At 44.4% G+C, this 24238-nt stretch overlaps 1 protein-coding gene and 1 long non-coding RNA gene across 3 annotated transcripts in view; one reads left to right on the top strand and one right to left on the bottom strand.

Annotated features, from left to right (window-relative positions):
- Window positions 1–24238, bottom strand: part of LOC137325667 (protein transport protein Sec24D-like) — a 169118-nt gene that overhangs the window by 52605 nt on the left and 92275 nt on the right. For both annotated transcript variants that reach the window (XM_067990921.1, XM_067990922.1), the window contains exons 9-11: window positions 14188–14326; window positions 8800–8915; window positions 6597–6721 (exon numbers count right to left, since the gene is read on the bottom strand). In XM_067990921.1, the coding sequence (XP_067847022.1) occupies window positions 6597–6721; window positions 8800–8915; window positions 14188–14326 (380 nt within the window). The remainder of the gene's footprint in view (window positions 1–6596; window positions 6722–8799; window positions 8916–14187; window positions 14327–24238) is intronic.
- The window catches only part of LOC137325693 (uncharacterized), a 41968-nt gene that overhangs the window by 10045 nt on the left and 7685 nt on the right, over window positions 1–24238 (top strand). The window lies entirely within an intron of this gene.

Here is a 24238-nt window from a genome sequence, read left to right as displayed (position 1 = left end):
GAGTAGTGGTAAACAATTGCTTTTCGGACTGCAGAGCTGTTCCCCAGGGGTCAGTGCTGGGACCACTGCTTTTCTTGATATATATTAATGTCTTGGGCTTGGGTGTAAAGGGCACAATTTCAAAATTTGCAGCTGACACAAAACTTGGAAGGGTAGTAAACAGTGAGGAGGATAGTGATAGACTTCAAGAGGATATAGACAGGCTGGTGGTATGGGCAGACACGTGGCAGATGAAATTTAACGCAGAAAAATGCAAAGTGATACATTTTGATAGGAAGAATGAGGAGAGGCAATATGAGCTAGAGGGCACAACTCTAAAAGGGGTACAGGAACAGAGAGATCTGGGGGTATGTGTGCACAAATCGTTGAAGGTGACAGGGCAGGTTGAGAAAGCGGTTAAAAAAGCATACGGGATCCTGGGCTTTATAAATAGAGGCATAGAGTACAAAAGTGTGGAAGTCATGATGAACCTTTATAAAACACTGGTTCAGCCACAACTGGAGTATTGTGTCCAGTTCTGGGCACCGCACTTTAGGAAAGATGTGAAGGCCTTAGAAAGGACGCCGAAGAGATTTACTAGAATGATTCCAGGGATGAGGGACTTTAGTTATGTGGATAGACTGGAGAAGCTGGGGTTGTTCTCCTCGGAACAGAGACGGTTGTGAGGAGATTTGACAGAGGTATTCAAAATCATGAAGGGCGTGGTCAGAAAAGATAGAGAGAAACTGTTCCCATTGGTGGAAGCGTTAAGGAACAGAGGACATAGATTTAAGGCAAAAGAACCAAAGGTGACATGAGGAAAAACTTTTTTACACAGCGAGAGGTTAGGATCTGGAATCCACTGCCCGAGGGGGTGGTGGAGGCAGATTCAATCATGGCCTTCAAAAGGGAAATGAATAAGTACTTGAAAGGAAAAAATTTGCAGGGCTACAGGGATAGGGCAGGGGAGTGGGACTAGCTGGATTGCTCTTGAATAGAGCCGGTGCGTCCTTGATGGGCCGAATGACTTCCTTCCGTGCTTTCACCTTTCTATGATTCTATGATTCTTTAACTATGGCCAGGATTTTAGTCCAGAGCCAGGAAGGGGGGGTTGAATCACGGCCAGGAAACCCGGAAATACGGGTTTATTTTTATTGTCGGTCATCGCCGGGGTCGTGATCGTTGGCGGGGGAGGGTCCACGATAGTTGTGGGTGGGGGGGGATCGTGATCGTAGAGGGGGGGGTCGCTGCAGGTAGGCTTGTTGGGCCTGGGGGAAGCACTCCTGCTTCTCTGGGCCCACAGCAGTGCTATAAAGGCACTCACCTGCAGTTTCGGGCCTTCTAGCCTCCTCTCACGCAACGTGAAAGAGAAGGCCCAGGAATCCCGCCCCCCCCAGAGGTTGAAATTACAAAACCTTTCAAAATGGAGGCCTGCAGTCTCCTTGAAAGGTTTTAGTGACCAACTCGCCTCCTGAGAGGAGGATGGATGCCTGCCCCTCGTCCCGCCCCAGTGAAAACCGCAAATGGGGTGGGTTGGGGGCGGGTCTGAAATTGTTGCAATTTTCAATGCCCCCCCATCCTCAACCCATCTATTTTTCCCATTTAAAATCCTGCCCTATATCTGGTTGAGGAGCCAGTGGCAAGGGGCCATCAATGCAAAATTTTTACTAAGGGAGCGAGCGGTCAGAAGATATACCTTTACACAGGGGCTGTTTGGAGTATCGAATGCTTTGCTGGTTGAGGTACAGACTTTTGCATATTTTAAGGGAAAACTGAATAAATATTTGAAGCAGACAAAGATACAGACCTATAGGATGAAAGCAGAGCAGTGGGATTGCTCTAGCAAAGAGCCAAAACAGACACAATGGGCTCGATTTTCGCACCCCCGGGCGGGTGCGTTCGTGGTGGGAGGGCTGCGAAAATTGAGGATTCCCGGGGCGGGTCTGGAGCCCGGTTCCAACCCGCCCACTTCTGGGTTCCCCAGTGACGCGCTGACATGTGTGCGTGTTCATGGTGAACCCCATGAAAGGGACCTATTCCACAAGCCAGTCAAGAATGGGCAAGACGTGACAGTAGTGGTGATAATAATATTTATTGTGCATGTGGCGGAAAAGAAATATAAATAAAAAACATGACAAATCGTCAGACACCCTTGTGCATTCCCTTTGTGATCACAAAACCTTCGCCTTGCGTTTCCGGGAACCCCTACGTGGTGTTACCCCTGTGGCTTCAGCAGAGATAGTGGCGGGTTGATCTTGTCCATGCCCGGTCCGATTAGATGCTTTGGGCCTACGCCCTCTGGGTTTCGGTGCCCGTGAGGGCCCCTCCAAAGACTGCTCCACCTGCACCTGTGCAGGGGCAGACTCGGCCACCCGGAGAGGGGGCAGCATTGTGGGTACTGGTTGAGAGGGGGGCAACAGGTGAGACATGGGAGCGCTTTGAGTGGCGTCCCCACTTCCATGTCCCCTTTCACCATCATCCCTCTTGTGGCCCAGGCCCACATCACTCCTTCCACCCTGCTGGACGGCAGTTTGGAGGGCTTGTGTGAGGCCTTGGAAGGCCACTTATAAAGTATATGTCAGCCTGCTTAAGGCGGCAGAATGTTGCTCACCCTGAATCCGAACGGCCGTTGTCAGGGCCTGAATAGACTCATCGTTGAGCCCTGCTTGACGCTCGATGGAGGCTAGCCTTTCCTCCATCGCAGACATTCCCGCACCTACCCGCGACACTATCTCAGAGATGCCTTCACGTCCCTGCGACACTATCTTGGAGATACCCTCCTGTACCTGTGCCACCATTCCCCTCATGCAGGAGTTGGACTCCTCCATCCTCTGTGCGATTGTGGAGAGTGCGCGTGGCACCTGTTCCAGCACCTCAGAATGTGCTGCTGCCCCTCGATGATTCTCCTTTTCACGGCTGGCCCCCAGGGTTCAGCATCTGGGTCCAGCTGAGCAGAGCCTGGAGAAGAGTGCTCCCACCGACGCGGGCTCTCCACGGCTGCCCCTGCCACCAGGGTCTGCTCGTGCTCACATGTGCGTGGTGACTCACCATGTGCAAGCCCAACTAAGTGAGGACGGGGACCCACCGAGGTGTGTGTATCTGCGCTGGTGGATGCATGGCTGAGATGTGACGATGGACCCTCAGAGGCCGGCAGGTCCTCTGAGGAATCACCCTCCACGATCACGGCGCTCGCAGACGGGCCTGCAAGAGAACAGAAAGCAATATTAGGCATGTGGACAGATGTTGAGGTGCTGCAGATGCCAAGTGATGCTAAGATCATTCGCTATCGTGAGTGCTGAGTGTTAGCTTTCTGTCACCGGCCGCTTGTGCAATCCCAGCCACGGACAGGAACTCCAGCGTGTGGCTGATCTCCAATGCCTGCTGCTCTGCGTCTGTTAGTGCCACCTGGTGTGGCAGGCCCCCTCCGGTCCTTGCCCTCTCCCGGGCATTCTGTCATCTCTTCTCCTATCAAGGCAAAACACAAGAGGCGTGATTGAGTGATGGTTGCATGGTGACCCGCTGCATGCATTGGTGTGGGTGGGGTTGAGCGTGAGGGAGATGCATGGGAGGGTGCATGTGCAACATAGCCATGATATTGTATGAGGATTGGGTTGTGTGGTAGTGTTTGAATGGGGACAAGGGCGGTGAGTACGTGCAGGCAAGGTGAGGATGATAGTTGAGTGGATGTGAGGAGTGATGCGAAAGCGTTGTGGTGGCAGTGCAGAAGGGGTTGTGTGGTGGTGGAGGTGATGTGGAAGACGGAGTGTGGGAGAATGCGTAAGTATACTCACTTTGGCTGACCTGGTTAGGTCATTAAATCTCTTCCTGCACTGGACCCAGGTTCGTGGTACATTGCCACTGCTGGTGACCTCCTCGGCTACCTCCAGCCAGGCCTTCTTCGTGGTGGAGGAAGGGCACTTCCACCCATCGGATGGGAAAAGGATTTCCCTCCTCCTCCTCCTCACCCCATCCAGCAGCACCTGGAGTGAGGAGTCCGAAAATCCTGGGGCAGCCTTCCCTCTGGTCTGCTCCATGGTTCAGAATTGGTTGTTTGCTGCAGGAAGAGCATTGGTGGACTGCCCCTCTAAATAGAGCTCCTCCAGCTGACAGACTTTGCTGCGCATGCACAGTCTGCCCGCTGTGCAGATTTCCAGCACGAAACCCGGAAGCACAGGTAAGTGGCTCCAATTAGCCTGCGATTCCGTGCAGAGCACACTGATTTCACCGGGCGCGTTACCCACGCGCCCAGTCGACCCCCCACTGAGAACCCACCGCCCTCCTAATATCGGGTCCAATGGCATCAAGTTGTAAACTTGTATGGTTCAATGCACAGCTTACTATAAACCTTAAAAAAATTCTTATTATGTAACTTTTGCATAAATATTTATATGGATCTTAAAAATCACAGAATTTAAAACTTTTAGGATAAAAGTGTCTACTTTGCTGCAAAAGAAATGTTGGTAAGACTTTAGCTCATTAAGCTCGTGGGAGTTTTTTTTCCCATAAACTTAATGGAGCATTTTTACCACACTAGTAAGGAAGAACACATAACACATAAAGTATTCTACAAACACATAAATAACAAAAGGAAAATCAGAATAGGGATATGGCCACTAAGGGGTACACAAGATAAATTCACAGGTAATGACAGCGAAATGGCAGAAATATTGAATAATTACTTTGCCTCAGTATTTACCAGGGAGACTAACAGGGTGGACATGATCTTAGAAGAAGAGGTCAAAAAACATATCAAGACATTTAAGATAGAAAGGGGGGAGATAATTGATAAACGAGTCAAACTTAGAGAGGATAAAACCCCTGGTCCGGATGGACTGCATACACACATATTAAAAGAAACTAGGGAAGAGATAGCAGAGGCACTATTATGTACATGTAAAATTTAATTACAAAAGGGAATAGTGCCAGAGGACTGGCGGACAGCTAATGTTATTCCTATATTTAAAAAGGGAGATAGAACAAGTCCAGGGAACTATAGACCAGTTAGCTTAGGAAAGATAATGGAATCTTTACTCAAAGATGTAATAGTAAAACATCTAGAAACCGAAAATATAATAAAGAATAATCAGCACGGATTTCAAAAGGGAAGGTCACGCTTGACCAACCTTATTGAATTCTTTGAAGAAATAACAAAGGGTAGACAAGAGTAATGTAATAGATATAATATACTTGGATTTTCAAAAGGCCTTCGATGAGGTAGACATAGTAGACTCATGACTAAGGTCACAGCATGTCGAGTCAAGGGACAAATAGCAGAATGGATAGCAAGCTGGCTACAAAACAGAAAACAGTGAGTAGGGGTTAAAGGTAGTTACTCAGGCTGCAAAAGGTGGGAAGTGGTGTTCCACAGGGATCGGTGCTGGGACCACTGTTGTTCAGCATTTATATAAATGATCTGTACTTGGGAATCAGAAGTACAATTTCAAAATTTGAGGGTGACACCAAATTGGGCAGTATAGTTAATTCTGAGGAAGACTGTGACAAAATACAAGAAGACATTAATAAACTTGCAGAATGAGCATGTAAATGATAAATGGATTTCAATATCGATAAGTGTGAGGTGGTGCATTTTGGTAGGAGGAATAAGGAGACCACATATTCCTTGGAAAATAAGAGTCTAAATGAGGTAGAGGAGCAAAGGGATCGGGGGGTATAGTTTCACAAATCATGAAAAGTAGCAATGCAGCTTAACAAGATCATAAAAAATGCAAACAAAGCACTTCAGTTCATTTTTAGAGGAATAGAATTAAGGAGAGAAGTTATGTTAAATCTATATAGAACCTTGGTTAGACCACACTTAAAGTACTGTGCATAATTCTGGTCTCCATATTACAAAAAGGATATGGAGACACTGGAGAAGGTGCAAAAAAGATTTACAAGGGTGATACCAGAGCTGTGAGGTTATAACTATCAAGAAAGATTGAACAGGCTGGAGCTCTTTTCTCTAGAAAAGAGAAGGCTGAGGGGTGACCTAATAGAGGTCTTCAAAATTATGACGGAGTTTGATAGAGGGGACGTTTCCACTTGTGGGGAGTACAAAACTAGGGGTCATAAATATAAGATAGTCACTAATAAATCCAATAAGGAATTCAGGAGAAACTTCTTTACCCAGAGAGTGGTTAGAATGTGAAACATGGAGTAGTTGAGGCAAATAGCATAGATGCATTTTAGTGGGAGCTAGAGAAGCTCATGATGGAGAAAGGAATATGCTTATAGGGTGAGATGAAGTAGGATGGGAGAAGGCTTGTGTGGAGCATGAACACCGGCATAGATCAGTTGGGCTGGATTGCCTGTTGCTGTGCTGTGATTTCTATGTAATTCTATGTAATAACAGTGCATTGCCAATGGGTATAACACTATAGCAAATGTTCTCTGAGCAATGACTGATTTTTTGTAGTAAGTTTGTTCCTAATATGAACTGAAAAAACTTCAACGAAGCAGTAGTAATCTTTTAAAGTAAATCATAAAAGTGCTACTAAAAGTACTAGCCAACACATATTTTTACATAGCTGGCTGGCAGGGTTAAATATCTTAATTGCTAAATATCTGTTGCTCTTATTGATTGTATCATGATTTTCAAATCTATTTTACATTCTTACCTTGGTAACTTATCTAGCAAGGTCTTAAGCTCCTCACATATTAGTTTGACACAGCCAATTTTGATATTGCTATATGACACATCAATCATGAAGATGAAGGCCGGTGGATTAGGAGGCTTGCTATTCTGTAAATGAAAATAAGTATGTGAACAAGAAGAAAAATTCAATCTTTCTTTAAAGAGCTGATCCCCAGATGGTGGTGTGCAGGTTGGCCTTAAACATATTGGCCTTGAAATTCCACAAGGGTTCTCTGGGTCTCCACTGAAGTTATGGCGTGTTTACCCACTGAGTCAATGGGGGAGGGATGTAGAATTAGCATTCCTACTACCAACATTAATTAAGGAATACTGCTTCTTTAATCAAACACCAAGAAAACAGATTAACAGGTCATCCATTTCACTTATTCTTTGTGCAACCTTGCTGGGTGCAAATTGGCTGTTGTGTTTGTCAAACAGATGTCAACGGTGTAAAAAATCACTGTCTTTTTAGAACTGGTCCTCCAGTAGAGTCCAGAACCACTGGTTGCCCGAAGGGATAAGAGAGGAATTTTCCAGAGTATTTTTCCCTTATTGGCTCTGGATTTTTTCTCTTTTTTTGCCTCTTTCAGGAGATTACATGTTTGTGGGAGGTCTGGGGGGGGGGGGGTGTGAAGTGTCTAATCATGATGCTCCAGCCATCATGATGTGTGGGGCAGGCTTGATGGACCAGCTGATCTTTTCCTGCCGGTCAATTTCATATGTTCATATATATAAAAGTAAAAAGGAGGGGGGGAGCAGCATTCGGAGTTTGCATTCTGGTCTCCTGGAGCTCTAGCAGAAATTTAAAGTGCCAGCATGAAAGCCACAGCTGGAGTTTCCTGTTGGTCTTACAGGGGTTTGCTTTACTGAGGTGTTTATTCTGTCATTTTACTTTGCAGTTAATCTACAGAAAACCTGATGTGAATATAAGGCACAGGCTTAATTTTCCATTGGCTTATTGGTTAGCCTTATTGGGCCAGGAAAAAAAAAATTCCAGCCAGAATATAGAATAGTATTATTTGGCCAACAGGACTGTTCCATTTATCATAAAATGGATTGTTTCCTGCACCAAGAACATTATGTGAAATAAGTAGTCACATCTGATTTTTGCATTTTGCTTGAAGAGGCCACAACTGAGGTCATAAGAACAAAGTTCAGTTCTGGCCTGCCCTGATCATGATAGCTGAGTTCTTTGTTGGGGGGGAGAAGTGAGAGGGGGAGTGGTTTCTTGGCTTAATTGTTTTGCTCATTCTTGAAATTAGCTAATGGACATTGGATGTAGGTGCTGTTTTAGAAGAATGCAAGTCTGATTCTGTGAAAAATCCTAGACTAGATATGTTTAAGTTAACAGAAAAATAAGGACATTTATATTTTTAATAGACTGAAATGATAATGTGCTTACAATTATAATAAAAAAGGTCACAAAACAAATCTGCCTTCATTGGTGGATACATAGCTTCAATAGATCACTGTTGTACCATTAGATATTCTGTAACTCAGAATGAGCCAACAGATAATCTTTCCTAAGTAAAGCAGTAATATGTTCCATCTGTAAACATTTAACTTCATATTACTTTGCATACATAGCCCAAACTAGGATGTCTCTACTAATTTACAAATGGAAATCTTTGAAGTAGAAAATAAAGATTTAATCATGTCATGAGTCTCATTAGTAATGAAAAGAAAAAATAAACTATTTTTTAACTGACAGTTATAAATAGGTAACTGAAATTAAGTATTTATTCCTGCACTTTGTTGAGGTGGGAAGATGGGGGGCTTGACATTGGTTGAACTCTTGTTCAGTTTTTGGCATGCTCTGGAGGGGAAAAGCTAAGCCAAGGAAATTAAGCGTTCATTGTCCCTTCCATAATAACCCAATGCAAACAATACATCAAGCCAAAATAAATTCATAATTAAGAGCTTTGCAATTTAAATGTGATGCATGCTCCCCACAAATAACTATCTTACTTAACGTGAAAGCCAGGAATTGTTGGTTAAAAGCAGCATATGCAAGTAATGCTTAGTAAAAAAATTTACACTACCAAACTACTAAGGCCAATGAAGGATACTAAAAACAAGTAATTAGGTTTAACAACTACTATTTGGATGAATGGACTGGAAGGGGGTGTCACGCTGCAGAAGCTTTAGTTATGTGGGAAGATGGCTCACATACCAGAAATACTTACTTTGCAGTAATCTAAAGTAGCAACAAATTCATAGGATCCAAGAGACAACTCTGGCTTGTTGTAGTGATCTACCCTTCTACCTATGTGATCCAAATGTTGAAAGTAGAATGGAGGGACTGAAGAGGAAAAAACAAGATATTCAAAACAATGTTAAAAACATCTTTGAAAAAGCACATTCGGAACAAGCATTAACATCTCTGGGGTAAAATTGCCTCTGTAACTTTCAAAATATACTTTTTCTGCCATTTGAAAAATTAAGTTTCTGTGAATTTCTAATATCATGGACAATGGTGAGCAGCGGTTGTTGAAGTACCACTGTGCTGGCTAACTTATGAGCCTGATGAACTGATTTCATCGCAAGGTCATAGGAACATAAAAAATAGGAGCAAGAGTAGGCCATTCGACCCTTCGGGCCTGCTCCGCCATTCAAAATGATCATGGCTGATCGTCTAACTCAGTACCCTGTTCCCGCTTTTTCCCCATATCCCTTGATCCCTTTAGCATTAAGAAATATATCTATCTCCTTCTTGAATACATCTAATGACTTGGCCTCCACTGCCTTCTGTGGTAGAGAATTCCACAGGTTCACCACACTCTGAGTGAAGAAATTTCTCCTCATCTCGGTTCTAAATGGCATACCCCGTATCCTGAGACTGCAACCCCTGGTTCTGGACTCCACAGCCATCGGGAACATCGTCCCTGCATCTAGTCTGTCTAGTCCTGTTAGAATTTTATATGTTTTGATGAGATCACCTCTCATTCTTCTAAACTCTAGTGAATATAGGCCTAGTCAACCCAATCTTTCCTCATATGTCAGTCCTGCCATCCCAGGAATCAGTCTGGTAAACCTTCGTTGTACTCCCTCCATGGTAAGGACATCCTTCCTCCGATAAGGAGACCAAAACTGCACACAATACTCCAGATGTGGTCTCACCAAGGCCCTGTATAACTGCAGTAAGACATCCCTGCTCCTGTACTCAAATCATCTTGTAATGAAGGCCAACATACCATTCACCTTCCTAGCTGCTTGCTACACCTGAATGCTTGCTTTCAGCGACTGGTGTACAAGGATGCCCGGGTCTCGTTGTACCTCCCCTTTTCCCAATCTATCACCATTTAGATGATAATCTGCCTTTCTGTTTTTACAACCAAAGTAGATAACCTCACATTTATCCACGTTATACTGCATCTGCCATGTTCTTGCCCACTCACCCAACTTGTCGAAATCACATTGGTCAACCCGCCCAGCACTACAGATGAGTTTACTGGGTGTTGTCAGACCTTGGGGCCAAACCTTTGAGAACTTCTGTGTTTGACAGGTTTCCACACACTCTCCACCCACCAAACACCTATACTCCAAAAAACTGAAATGACAGTAGATGCCTCAAAGTGAGTAGGACCTGCCAGTCACTGCCGCATTAGTCTGGGGGCAGAGCTGCAGGATCTTGAACGCGCGCCATTAGCCTGAGCTTCAGAGTATAGCATAACTCTGCATTGCTGGTCACTAACCAGACAGACACCGATGGAGTGGAAACTCTTGCAGTTCATGAATGCCATTGCATTGTGTCTAGAGGCCTGGGTGGCCACATGGATGCAATCAATAATTCCCTGGACTTTAAGGATTCCTGCAAGCTAGAAAAATTGAAGTGCCCTATCATTCTGCTGTTGCTTTTCCATGGGAAATGTAATAAAAGTGTTTACTGGAGCAGAGAAGGCTAAAGGAAGATTTAATAGATGTTCATAAAATAATGAAGAGTTTTGTTAGAGTGAATTGGGAATGACTATTTCCTCCGGTTGGGGAGATAGTTATCAGTTTAAAATTATTACTGAGAAAGTGAGGATGTTAAGAGATTTTTTTTTATGCAGAGTGTTACTGGAGCTTTGCAACAGGGAGTGATTAGGGCAGAGACCACTGTGTCTTTTAATGGAAAATTGGATAAATATTTGAAGCAGAATTAGATACAATGGGGAAAAATCAGGGTAGTGGGATTAGTTTTTGATTCCTCTAGTAAAAGCCAGCACAAATATGATGGGTCGAATGGCCTCCATCTGTGTTGAAAACCTCTACAGTTCTTTGGTGAGAGAAACCATGATGCACAGCATGTAAGGAGTTGTAAAGCACTGTGGCACAGAATGGTAGAGCGGATATTTGGATTGTAATTTTCCATGTTCTGAGTTTCTGATGTTAGCTATATTATCATGCAGGGACCATAAGAAGGGAAGAAAAATTGGAGGGCTAGTTATATTGTAAGTCATCTAGTAACAGTACCACAAGAATAGGTCTCTGGACTGTCTTCTCAGTGAGAAAATGTGTTTGGCATGGGTTAGGAATTAAGAAATAATGATAGAGGCCAAAAAACAGTTGCAAAACAAGAATGAGAGCTGGAAACAGGCAGAATTATGGATAAAGATACAGCATAATCAGGGATATGAGCTGGAGAGGGGAGTGAGGCTGGGAGAGAAATGTCAAAATAATGTGAGTTGGCAGATATCAATAATAAGAAGAATCGCAATGAGAAAGAAATTGCAGAAAAGTGGGGTAGTTAAATGCCATGTGAAGGAAATCTGTTGGGAAATCTAGATAGTTGCTACCAGATGGTGAAAGAATAGTTGAAATAATACAACAAAAAAATTAATCCACCTCAAGCTTTCATTTAAATTTCTTTTTGCATTTTGTGATTTTTAATGCGTATATACATACATATATATATATATATATCGTCATAGGTGCAAGCCTGCTTCACACCACACAGTGACACAACATTATCACTGATCTGATTGAGTCTGGCAGAGGTGCACATACAGTTTAAGACTCTGACTAACTAACAGTTTTTGGAGGTTTACAGTAAAACTGCATCGCCCAAATACAAACATAAGTTATGCTTTCTATTCCACATGGCCAATAGAGATACTTCTTAATGGTTGAATGGGGATTCCTGTCGGGTTCAGGCGGGAGTCCGATCTTGCATATGTAAACGAGGCACGGGAGCTAAAATCTCTACAGGCCTCAGCATGCAAGCTTGTCGCTCGGCCCAGCCCCTCCAAGCACTGATCCCAACCCGCGATAAAACCGAGGCCATAATATTGAGATGTTGGAAGTTTGATTAGCACATACAGTAACACTCAAATGCCCACCCTACATCCTGGCGTGTATGTTGGTAAATTAACATCCATCATACAGTTAGGTTTTGTTGGAAGCTTGCTCTGTAAGCATATCTTTACAAGTGATAATAATTCTGGTTTTAAGTTGCAGATAGAAAGTGTGCCCTGCTGCAGTACAGGTATGCATGTGAAGCTATAAAAAAGCTGTAAGATTGTATGAGTGCGGTCCAGTCAAAGTGTAACAGGTTGAGAGGAAACTTTGTGTGGCATATATACTTTGCCTATCTACTTGGTATAGGGAAGTGCTGGCTAGCCTGACTTTGTCAGATTTTCTGTTTCCAGGTCCTCTAGATGTTGGAAACGGTGCTCACCCTTTGTGCCACATCCTCCTGTGAGGATTTTATTAGCCAGCAAGAAATACAATGGGGCTGAAATGGGGTCCCAACAGTCTTCTGTGAACCTTGGCAAGAGATTGGCAGAACCCCCCCCCCCGCCCCCCCCCCCCCCCCCCCCACCACAAGCATAACTTATGTTTGTATTTGGGCGATGCAGTTATGTGCAGCTTCAGCCATTTAAAAGCTGCAGCTGCACATAATTTCCCAATGCCCAATCATGTAACGCTCCCACTAGCTGGCAGCTCACTATAAAGCTTCCAGCTTGGTCGAGGTTGGGAGTTCATGGGAAACTGGCAAACGCAAAGCTTGCCGCGCTCCAGTTCTACTGCTTCAGCACTGAAACTGGAAAATATACCAGGCCTGAAATTTCACAGAGGTGCTCTGAGAACCCCCAGAGAATGACGTGAACAGCTGATTGGGAGAAGCTCCGAGGAATTTCCAGTCCCCCTTATTTTCTACAAAACCAGCTTAAACACAAATCAAATATTCACATTCATACATGGATAGTGATTTTATATATAAATAAAACTTATGTTAATCCTATTATAGCATATCTGTTAAATACAGTAATTAACTATAGTTACATCACAATGTAAACTGCAATAATCCTCTGCATCCTGGCTGCCTGATGTTGTACTCCACTCCCCATGATTTTGAAAACATGCCACTGGTTTCACTGATTACCTACAGTATATTTGCCATAGAATTTGTGGAGAGGCAGAAGGAAGAAAGATTTTAAAATTCAGGGTTAACAAGCTTACTTTATAAGGGAAAGGGTCATTATGATCCAACTGAATAAAATCCAGCTTCAGTAAAATGTTCCAGTCAAACAGTTCTGGCAGCATACTTGGAAAATAGACAACCACTTTAAACCACTTAATCCCAGCTCGCACACTCTGCAGATCTTTCTTTGAACAAATATGGTTTGATTTCATGTGAGGGAATGCAGTAACGCTAGTGGAGAAATTGATGGGCAATTTAACTATCAAATCAGTCCGTACAAGGCAACTTAAGAAAATAAGTTCCAGGTACCTGATCAGTTTGTGGAAACCAACCCATACAATTTTTTCCAAAAAAAGACAACTTAAAATTAGTTTCTAAATATACCAGAATAAGAACTGCCTATTGGTTCTTTGCAAGCTTTCAGAATACAAGCCTTTGCCTCGAGTGATCCACAAACCAATTCAATTTTTTAGAAAAGTAGATCTCCTGCGGTGTTGCTCATGGTAAGTCAGATGAAGCAGTATTTAATTAGGGTAGAAGCATTAAACCATGCAATTACAATATATTATCCTACTGCTAAGGAGGAACTCTGTCCTTTTAAGGCCACAGAATCTAATTGCTGTTAAGTAAACACAGGATGAGATTAGTCAGAATTTAATTGCAGAATTTAAGCGCTCCTTCAGGCTTCAGAGTACTCCTGAGGGCTGCTGACAGCCCGCGATTGCCCCCTCCAGGTCTCCTCCCCCTTCCTACGACCTACCTGAAGGTCGCAGCTGGTAAGGCAGCTAGCCAAATTGCTCCTGGCCAAACTGGCGAGCTGCCTCTGGATGCCCGATTGACGTCTGCAGCTCGCCGGAAATATGCTGATGAGGCCCGAGGCCGAATTTCAGGAGAGCCTCTGGCTTCTGGCATGCGTTCCCAGTGCACGATCTATTCTGCACCCTAAAATGGGCCTAAACAAATTTTTAGCCCACTCACTCTATGGTAATGCCTTTGAGGGCTGCACAAAACGTGCCCAGCAAGGGGCATGTCATAGAAAGTAAGTTTAATTTTCACTATTCATAAGGGAGCCAAAAATATGTGTTGTATTAGAGATGTCACTGTGTCTGAACAGATTAACATTTTGTAAGGTTTGTGATGGCAGGAGACAATAAAATGAATCAGTAACCTTCATTGACGCAGTTGCAGAATCCGCATTGGTACCTCCGTCCGCCTTCAATGAACTGCATCAATGGACACATGTAGGCTTTACACCGGTTACAGCGAATAGGTCCAGACTCTCCATGGCTTACAACACAGAGTGGTGCCTGTTAAATTAAAAAGCATTATTAAATTGGAAATGTTTAAATCAAACAGACATAATTATGGAGAAGATTTCCTCTGTGCATTTTGTGTAGTGAAGTAATCAACCTATTCTTTATAAAGGGGTTTACGATTTCATTAGACATAAAGCAGAGATAGTTTTTTTTTCAGATTTATTGCAAATCGAACTATTAGTAGTACAACTGAGCACTTCTAATAGTAATTCTCACCATCACATCAAAGTTAGGCATCCAGACTTTGAAATATTTGGTAATCAGATTTACATTACGATATAAAACAGATAGGATGACTGATGAGATTTATAACAAAGCATTTCAGAGCTTTTTCCATGTGTTACAAATTGTCACTAGCATGACAAACAAAAACAAAAAACCTCAAGTAAGCTAACCTGTATGCAAACTATTCCTGTATCTGTGCCATTTCTTTTATTTCACATCAGCTATTTTTCCCTCTCCCCTCCTGAAGGCATTGACTCCTTGCTGAGGTATGGTTCCACGGATAGGGTCACCCTCCAATACTTTGACCTAGTCATTCACGTATAACGATAGGTAGTAAATGTTGGCAGGCTGTTCACCTACAGGGGGCATCATAGCTGAGCCAATTCAGTCCTCACCCAATGTCCACACACATTCATATGCAGCACAGTTTGCTGAATAGTGATCAACAGTGGAACCTCAGCTGATTTTCCACTCCTTAATCCAGTGGCATTGAGGCTAATTGTAGTGTCCTTACCGTTGAGAATAGCCAGTTTAGCATACACCATGGATCAAACCAGGGAGTCTGTGCAATCTCAACATCTTTTACAAACTGCTAATAAGAACGTATTATACATTACTGAACAGTTATACCTCAAACATTTTTTTTTCATTGCAATATTCATCTACTGGGCAATCTCAGTGCCATGAGAAACTGTTGATTTCTGTGAAACAGTAAGTATCATATCACAAATTTTGCATTGGTGTCATGCAAAATATCACATCACACTGCAACCAAACATTCAGTCTAACTGGCGGATAAAGGTTTAGCAAATGTCAAACAGAGGAACAGTGTACAGAATTGTCAGCGACTCTCCTAAGTAGACTAGTTATGCTTAATCTTGGCAGGCTCCACTGCAGCCACTGATGACTGAAATGTCTGTAGTTGTGGCCAGATAATGTTTCAAGGTCAAAATAAGTTCCTTCAGTAATCTTGAAAATTTTGTAATTACATTGTTCCAAACTGACTAATAAAGCACCTTCACAACACAATATTTTATTGTATTGACTGATCTCTAGCTTGCAACAGAAAATTTACAATGCGGGCATTAAAATGCATTGATTAGATCATTAAAGAGCAGCACTTGAAGTGGAATTAACGCAGGAGGCAAAGATCTCTAAAAGATTGATCTTCCGTTACTGGCTTTTTTTTAAGGACGTAACAATGCATATTTTTCTTCTCATGCATATTTTTCTTCTCATGCATATTTTTCTTCTCATGCATATTTTTCTTCTCATGCATATTTATCCACCCCAGGGGACATAGATAATCAGTATGAGGAGGGAACATTGGATAAATCATTGAGCACAAGTGGTCAGGAACATGTGGTGGCAGTAGGGGAACAGAATCCTACTCACTAGGAGGGCAGCTCACATCCTTCCTCAGCTGCACAGTCTAGGAATTTGGACCTCACTATGCCCACATTTGAGACTGCCCAAAATACCCTGCAAAATCTGGTAGTGACTGTCGTGAAGTCCTTTACCCATATCTATGCAGTGGTGCAAAACAGTTAATCAGAACCGCAGTAAATTATAGACCGCATGACAACTCCATATGCTTCTGCAGTTGAGCCCCCAGCTTTCACTGCTGTCCAGATGTCTGATTCCATGCGGTTCAGTGGACATGGTGAGCGAGTGCCCAGCAGCGGGGCATGACTGGAGTGGGCTGCTCTCTCTCAAGGTGACGTCACATTTGGTGGGACCAGTGGGGATGGGGATGGATTATTCAAATCAATTGGCTAATTTCCCTAACAGGCCTTCAGTTATTCAGTTCAGCACTACTGCTAACATCTAGCTCGGTCCCTCCTAAAATCAGCTCTTTTAATGCTGTACAGTTTGGGCAAAGAAGACATTTTCCTATGAGTAGAAGCTAATCTGTTAAATATTTAGCCCCACCAGCCCATCACTCAAATGACAGAAAATGTGCCAGAAAGTGGGTAGGACTTGACAGGCAGCATTAGACATGGCAGGACCAGCTGAAGGGCTATTTCATGACTCAGCATGAGGAGCTTCAAGGCAACCACAAACCCAAGAAGTTCCTACTCGCATCCAGAGGCCAACCGGCTCACTTACTTCTCCCAATGGAGAAACACCTGGAAACAGCTCTAGGATAGGTTCTTGGAAGTCACACATCACATTCTGTCATCAGAAAAACACACTGATCACTTATTAGGATAGATTTTCCAAGTCTTTGCAATGTGGCGAGGTACCTAGTCCGCTGTGAGCTAGGAATGCCAAAGCAGACATTGTTTACATTTCAGCTACTCTAGGCATACACATGCGATTTAACCTGCAGCCAACCTGCCAATCCACATAATCTGGAATTTTTGAAAGTAGTTTTTTTTTAAGATAACGGCTGCAGTTAGTTCTAATGTTACCATATGTGCTCTAATAATCGGTCGCTGAAATTGTCATTTCAGGGCACTACCACCGAGATTTTTCACCCACATTAGAGTAATAATTTCAACACCTGTGAATGATCAAAGTGATATAAGAACAACCTACAACTTGCGATAAGAAACCTCTTATAACACAATAAAAATACTTGCATAATATGTTTTTATTGAATAAATTTTGATTTTTACTATTAACTATTTCTATTGAATTTAAATGGCTGCATTACTGCAAATATGACATGTAAAATGATATTTTTAGCTAGCTTATATGGTTGGCCCGTAAAGTTACATTTAATGTTATCTCTTAGGGTTTACATATCATTGTAAATTTTGCAAGGTGGGGCTCCTGCACGAAGTCTCACTCAACAGGAATATGGATCAGAGAATCGGTTCCAGTGATTTGCATGCCCAGATTTGCAGTGCTCCCAATGATTTGTTTTAATGACCAGAAAACTGGGAGTGCTGCAAATTGAGCACACTAATTCTGCACCCAATTCCCCATTACCTGCTCCGACTGAGTAAGGCTCCATGCCAGCAGGACTGCCTCACAAATTGATCCTATACAATTATCCAGGTTATGTCATTAAGTGCTGAATTTCTACCCCATTTACACCACATGGCTGCCTGCAACAGCAATCAAGTCAGTTGAAAATAATATAGACAATGCAGTATGGGTGAGTCTGGAAGCAGCACGGTTACAGTAGCCTAGTGGTTATGATACTGGACTAACAACCCAGAGCTCATAGCATTGTTGTAAAAATCCAATTGGTTCACTAATTGGATTTTTAGGTGTCCTTCAGGCAATGTAATCTGCCACCCCTACCTAGTCTGACCGACACGTGACTCCTTTCACATATTATATGGTTGACTCTTAATGTCCTCAGGGCAACTATGGATAGGCAATAAATACTGCTTTTCCAGTGTCACACACATTCCAAGAACAAATAAAACAGAAGAAACCCTCTTCAGGAGGTAATTTTGCCTTGTGGCTGTGGAGACATATCCTTGTCAGTGGCATGGATAAAACCCTGCTACTGCTGGCAGCACTTGCATTGGGTCTGCCATTTTGATTCTGACAATGGACAGCTGAGTTTTCAAGCCATTAGTAAAGGCCAGCAATGTGCTTTTGACATTACTGATCTGTAAGAACCTGCCTCCAACAATGGGCAATGTCTTCAGCCAGTATGAAAAAGCTGTGAATGTAATTTTGTAGTAACTGTGCAATGTCAACAGCAGGTTCGGCATTAAGGGAACCGACTCTCCAACAGACTGCATTCATTGATATAAATGTGGCATCGCACTACCAACCCAATGCACCCACTAAGTTTACACCAACACTAAATAGCAACGTAATCACGCAACATCCTTATACCAATTCTGACGCGAGTCTCCTGCTTTGTACGGCAGATACAATATATCAACAGGTGGGGGGTTGAACTATAAACTACAACTGCAGTAAGCTACCCTAATCTTCATACTCATCCATTCGGTCTGAAACAACTGATATTTTACCACTCCAAAAAACGGCTGCTGCAGTGTAAGTGGGCTTTTGGAAAGAAGAAAAAAAAATCTGAAGGCGTGCTGTGGTAAGCCATTTGGGACAGTGCCTGTTTTTAAAATACTGTCAAAGTGATCTTACCAGCAATTAAACAACATTAAAAAATGGCAGATTGAGGCCACTTAAAAATGAACGTTGTGATCAGAACAGGTCTCCATTACTTCAGAAGCTTAGTGGATGCAGAAGCCACCCAACACGCAACGCTGAAAGCCATGTGCTAACTGCATTATACTGCCAATTCCCATTACAATATGGGCCTCAAATTATGAGCTTGCCTGTTAGTTGTGGTTGGGTAATTTTGTGCAGGTGGCTTGCTATCAAAGGCACTTCCTACATCTGTTTGAAGAAATCAGAGAAGCACAACAAGCTACAACATGGATTGGGATGGTCGCAGGAAAGGCACACACACTGTTCAAATAGAGAGGTTACCAGACACGATGAATGATCTCAGAACGGTTGAAGGTAATTTTGACTTTGGGTGATAGTGGTTTTTTTTATTCGTGTTTGGAATGTGGACGTCGCTGGCAAGGCCAGCATTTATTGCCATTGAGAAGGTGGTGGTGAGCCGCCTTCTTGAACTGCTGCAGTCCGCGTGGTGAAGGTTCTCCCACTGTGCTGTTAGGAAGGGAGTTCCAGGATTTTGACCCAGCAACGATGAAGGAACGGCGATATATTTCCAAGTCGGGATGGTGTGTGACTTGGAGGGGAACGTGCAGGTGGTGTTGTTCCCATGTGTCTGCTGCCCTTGTCCTTCTAGGTGGTAGAGGTCACAAGTTTGGGAGGTGCTGTTGAAGAAGCCTTGGCGAATTGCTGCTGTGAATCCTGTGGATGGTGCACGCTGCAGCGACAGTGCGCCAGTGGTGAAGGGAGTGAATGTTTAGGGTGGTGGATGGAGTGCCAATCAAGCGGGCTGCTTTGTCCTGGATGGTGTCAAGCTTCTTGAGTGTTGTTGGAGCTGCACTCATCCAGACAAGTGGAGAGTATTCCATCACACTCCTGACTTGTGCCTTGTAGATGGTGGAAAGGCTTTGTGGAGTCAGTAGGTGAGTCACTCGCTGCAGAATACCCAGCCTCTGACCTGCTCTTGTAGCCACAGTATTTATATGGCTGGTCCAGTTATGTTTCTGGTCAATGGTGACCCCTAGGATGTTATTGGTGGGGGATTCGGCAATGGTAATGCCATTGAATGTCAAGGGGAGGTAGTTAGACTCTCTCTTGTTGGAGATGGTCATTGCCTGGCACTTGTCTGGCGTGTATGTTACTTGCCACTTATCAGCCCAAGCCTGGGTGTTGTCCAGGTCTTGCTGCATGCGGGCACGTACTGCTTCATTACCTGAGGGGTTGCGAATGGAACTGAACACTTTGCAATCATCAGCGAACATCCCCATTTCTGACCTTATGATGGAGGCTCGGCTAGTCTTCAGCACTACTGCAGGGATGTTGTCGGGGCCCATAGCCTTTGTTGTATCCAGTGCACTCAGCCGTTTCTTGATATCACGTGGAGTGAATTGAATTGACTGAAGACAGGCTTCTGTGATGGTGGTGATATCGGGAGGAGGCCGAGATGGATTATCCACTCGGCACTTCTGGCTGAAGATAGTTGCAAACCCTTCAGCCTTGTCTTTTGCACGCACGTGCTGGACTCCGCCATCATTGAGGATGGGGATGTTTACAGAGCCAGCCTCCTCCTCCCGTTAGTTGTTTAACTGTCCACCACCATTCATGACTGGATGTGGCAGGACTGCAAAGCTTTGATCTGATCCGTTGGTTGTGGAATCGCTTAGCTCTGTCTATAGCATGTTGCTTCCGCTGTTTAGCATGCATGTAGTCCTGAGTTGTAGCTTCACCAGGTTAGCACCTCATTTTTAGGTATGCCTGGTGCTGCTCCTGGCATGCTCTTCTACACTCCTCATTGAACCAGGGTTGATCCCCTGGCTTGTTGGTAATTGTAGAGTGAGGAATATGCCAGGCCATGAAGTTACAAATTGTGCTGGAATACAATTCTGCTGCTGATGGCCCACAGCGCCTCATGGATGACCAGTTTTGAGCTGCTAGATCTGTTCGGAATCTATCCCATTTAGCTCAGTGATAGTGCCACACAACACGTTGGATGGTGTCCTCAGTGCGAAGATGGGACTTCATCTCCACGAGGACTGTGCGGTGGTCACTCCTACCAATACTGTCATGGACAGATGCATCTGCGACAGGTAGATTGGTGAGGACGAGGTCAAGTAGGTTTTTCCCTCATGTTGGTTCACTCACCACCTGCCGCAGGCCCAGTCTAGCAGCTATGTCCTTCAGGACTCGGCCAGCTTGGTCAGTAGTGGTCCTCCTGAGCCACTCTTGGTGATGGACATTGAAGTCCCCCACCCAGAGTACATTGCTACCCTCAGTGCTTCCTCCAAGTGATGCTCAACATGGAGGAGGACTGATTCATCAGCTGAGGGAGGACGGTAGGTGGTAATCAGCAGGAGGTTTCCTTGCCCACGTTTGACCTGATGCCATGAGATTTCATAGGGTCCAGTGTGAATGTTGAGGACTCCCAGGGCCACTCCCTCCTGACTGTATATCACTGTACCGCCACCTCTGGTCGGTCTATCCTGCCGGTGGGACAGGACATACCCAGGGATGGTGATGGAAGAGTCTGGGACATTGGCTGAAAGTTATGATTCTGTGAGAATGGTTATGTCAGGCTGTTGCTTGACTAGTCTGTGGGACAGCTCTCCCAATTTTGGTACAAGTCCCCAGATTTTAGTGAGGAGGACTTTGCAGGGTCGACTGGGCTTGGTTTGCCTTTGTCGTGTTCGGTGCCTAGTGGTCCGATGCCGGGTGGTCCGTCCGGTTTTATTCTTATTATGACTTTTTTTTAGCGAGATTGTACAACTGAGTGGCTTGCTCGGCCATTTCAGAGGGCAATTAAGAATCAACCACATTGCTGTGGGTTGGAGTCACATACCGGGTAAGGACGGCAGGTTTCCTTCCCTAAAGGACATTAGTGAACCAGATGGGTTTTTACGACAATCCAGTAGTTTCATGGCCACCATTACTGATACTATTTTTTTTAAATTCCAGATTTTATTTAATTATTTGACTTTAAATTCCCCAGTTGCCGTGGCGGGATTTGATATTGTCGTAAAGCGGACAATATCAGATCAGCCACTCGTTATATAACTCTCCCGATTTTCAGTCAATCGAAATGAAATTCGGGATGTACAATGAGTGGCTGATCCAATATCATCCGTTTTACACTGTTGTTCAAAGTCAAAATTACCTTTGTTGTGAAAGCTAAAAGCATAATTAATGGATGGATTCTAGAACAGACTGCAGTAGTGATGCATTGGGCAACTTGTCAGGCACTCAGTAAATTCACAAAGTTAAGTACAGATGAAGGAGGCCGTTTAACCCACTTGCTGATTCTTCCACAGAAACCTACAGTCTCCCCAGAACAATATCCAAGAAAAGGAGGGAAGAAGAGAATGGAGGAAGAGGGAGAGGGGAAGAGGTGGGGGACAGAGGGAAGAGGAGAATGGAGGGGAGGGAACATCAAGAGCAAAGGCAAGGAAGCTACCTAAGTGAAGGGGTGCCTGAAAACCGGCATGGGGTGGGGGTGGGGTGGAAATGTCATCTCAGCTGAGGGTGGTGGGGGGTTAGCTTGCCTTCCCTTCTCCAGGTCCCCAATTCGCTCAGTGGGGAGGTACTGGGTCCAGTGGTGGAGTTGGGGCTCCTGGGGCATGATTTTATTGGGGGTGAGGTGGGAGGCAGGGGGGAGGGGAATTCTTGTCGGGAAGCCCGGAAGAACGGGTTTCCTAGATGTCCTTAAGATTTTGACGTAAGGACGTCTTTTTTTTTGACGGTTTCCCACCCAACAGGCCGGCCTGATTGACAGGCTGGTCTCAGTCAGATGGGAGAAGAAGAGGTAAGTGCTCAGGTAAGTGTTAGATGGGGCAGAGGGTTCAGGGGTCACTGGAAAGGGGGGGCTCATTCATCGGGGCTCACCGGGGTGGGGGGGGGGGGGGCTGACATCGGAAGGAGGGTCAGTCATCAGGGGTCACCGGGAGGAGGGGGGATCAGTCATTAGGAGTCGGGGCGGGGGGGGGGGTCAGAGTGATTGGTGGGGATCAGGGGTCATCGTAGGGGTTGGTGATCATGGGGGTTAGGGTCATTGTGGGGGTCGGAGATCATGGGGGGATTGGAAATCATGGGGTTGGGGGTCATCCCGGGGGTCGGAGATCGGGGGGGCGGGAGGAGGGGGGTTCGATCGCGTTTGTATGTTTGCTGCAGGTAGGCTTGTTGATCCTGGGGGAAGCACTCCTACTCCTCCTGGCCCACAAACTGTGCTATAAAGGCACTCACCTGCAGTTTTGCCCTTCTCGCCTCCTCTTACGTGGCGTGAATCAGAAGGCCCGAGAATCCCGGCCCCCAAGGGGTTAAAAACAAAAAAACTGTCATAATGGAGGCCCGCAGCCTCCTTGAAAGTTTTCACTGACCGACTCGCCTCCTAAAAGCGAGTTGGTTGCCCGCCCCTCATCCCGCCTCCGTGAAAACCGGAAGTGGGCGGGGTGGAGGCGGGTTTTAGATTTTAAAATTTTTTACTGCCCCCCTGTCCCCAACCCACCCGTTTTTCCCATTTAATATCATGACCCTGATTTTGCTATCAGTGGGGAGGGCGGTAATGGCTCAATTTTGCTCTTGAGTAATGGGGGGACAATCCTCAGGATTACTTAGCTTAGTGGAGTGGATAGATGCAGAAGTACATAGAATACTGTTCCACAAACATCTCACACACAGCGTCAAAAATCCGACTTGTACTCAGATCTTTAGCTTAGAGGAAACATTAGGGTAGATCTTGACTTTGTGCGATAGTGTAAAACGGGTGATAGCGAGTCGGCAGCCTGTTTTACATCTCTCTTGATTGTTAATTCCATCGCATTGTCGGTTCCTCTATCTCTGCACTCCAACTATTAGTACTTTTGTCTTAGTACTCAAAATAACGACTGAATCATACTGATTTTCCCCCCATTCATATAGGGATTTGTTATCAGGTTTACACTTTAAATGAACTTTTATGGTCATTAAAAAAATAGTGCTGCATGACACAGAACATTTGAGACTTCTTCCTGTTGCTATCTGTGGCTATTAATAATTTTTTGTGGGGGGTGGGCAAGAGGGGAGGCACCACTGGAGCATGTTCCATCTGGGAAGAAAGTTTATATCTATTACTATCCGTTAAAGGCCAAATAAAGAGCACATCAAGATGAAACTAATAAATCAATCTGTTTTACATTTCTGTACTAGTCTGGGGACCATGTCAGCAGCTTTGTATCAGATCCAGAGATAATAAAAGAACAGAACAGTGCCATTTTCTTCAGGGTGTTCACTAGAATTAGAGAACTATTCCTTATGTTCTACATTCTATTCTCATTTTGTGCTGTGTTAGCCATATTTCTGACTAAGTATCATGGTTGGCAGCTGTTAAAAGTTCCTGATGTGCCAGGATGCCCCAGCCTGAGACTTCCGGCGGAGACCCTGCCAAAGTTCACGAGATTAGAAGGAAGTCTCTTGATTGCCATGCCAATGGAAGGCACAGGCGTTATTAGCGGTGCAACCACGATGCTCGCTGGCAGAAAAGCTGCAAATTCTGACAAAATAGTGACTGGCTGAGGAGGAGGAAAAGGCAGAAAGAATGGT

This window comes from Heptranchias perlo, chromosome 1 (genome assembly GCF_035084215.1).
Source record: "Heptranchias perlo isolate sHepPer1 chromosome 1, sHepPer1.hap1, whole genome shotgun sequence".
NCBI classification, from domain to species: domain Eukaryota; kingdom Metazoa; phylum Chordata; class Chondrichthyes; order Hexanchiformes; family Hexanchidae; genus Heptranchias; species Heptranchias perlo.
Note: the sequence above shows the minus strand (reverse complement) of the source record. Positions and strands in the feature narration are given on the sequence as shown.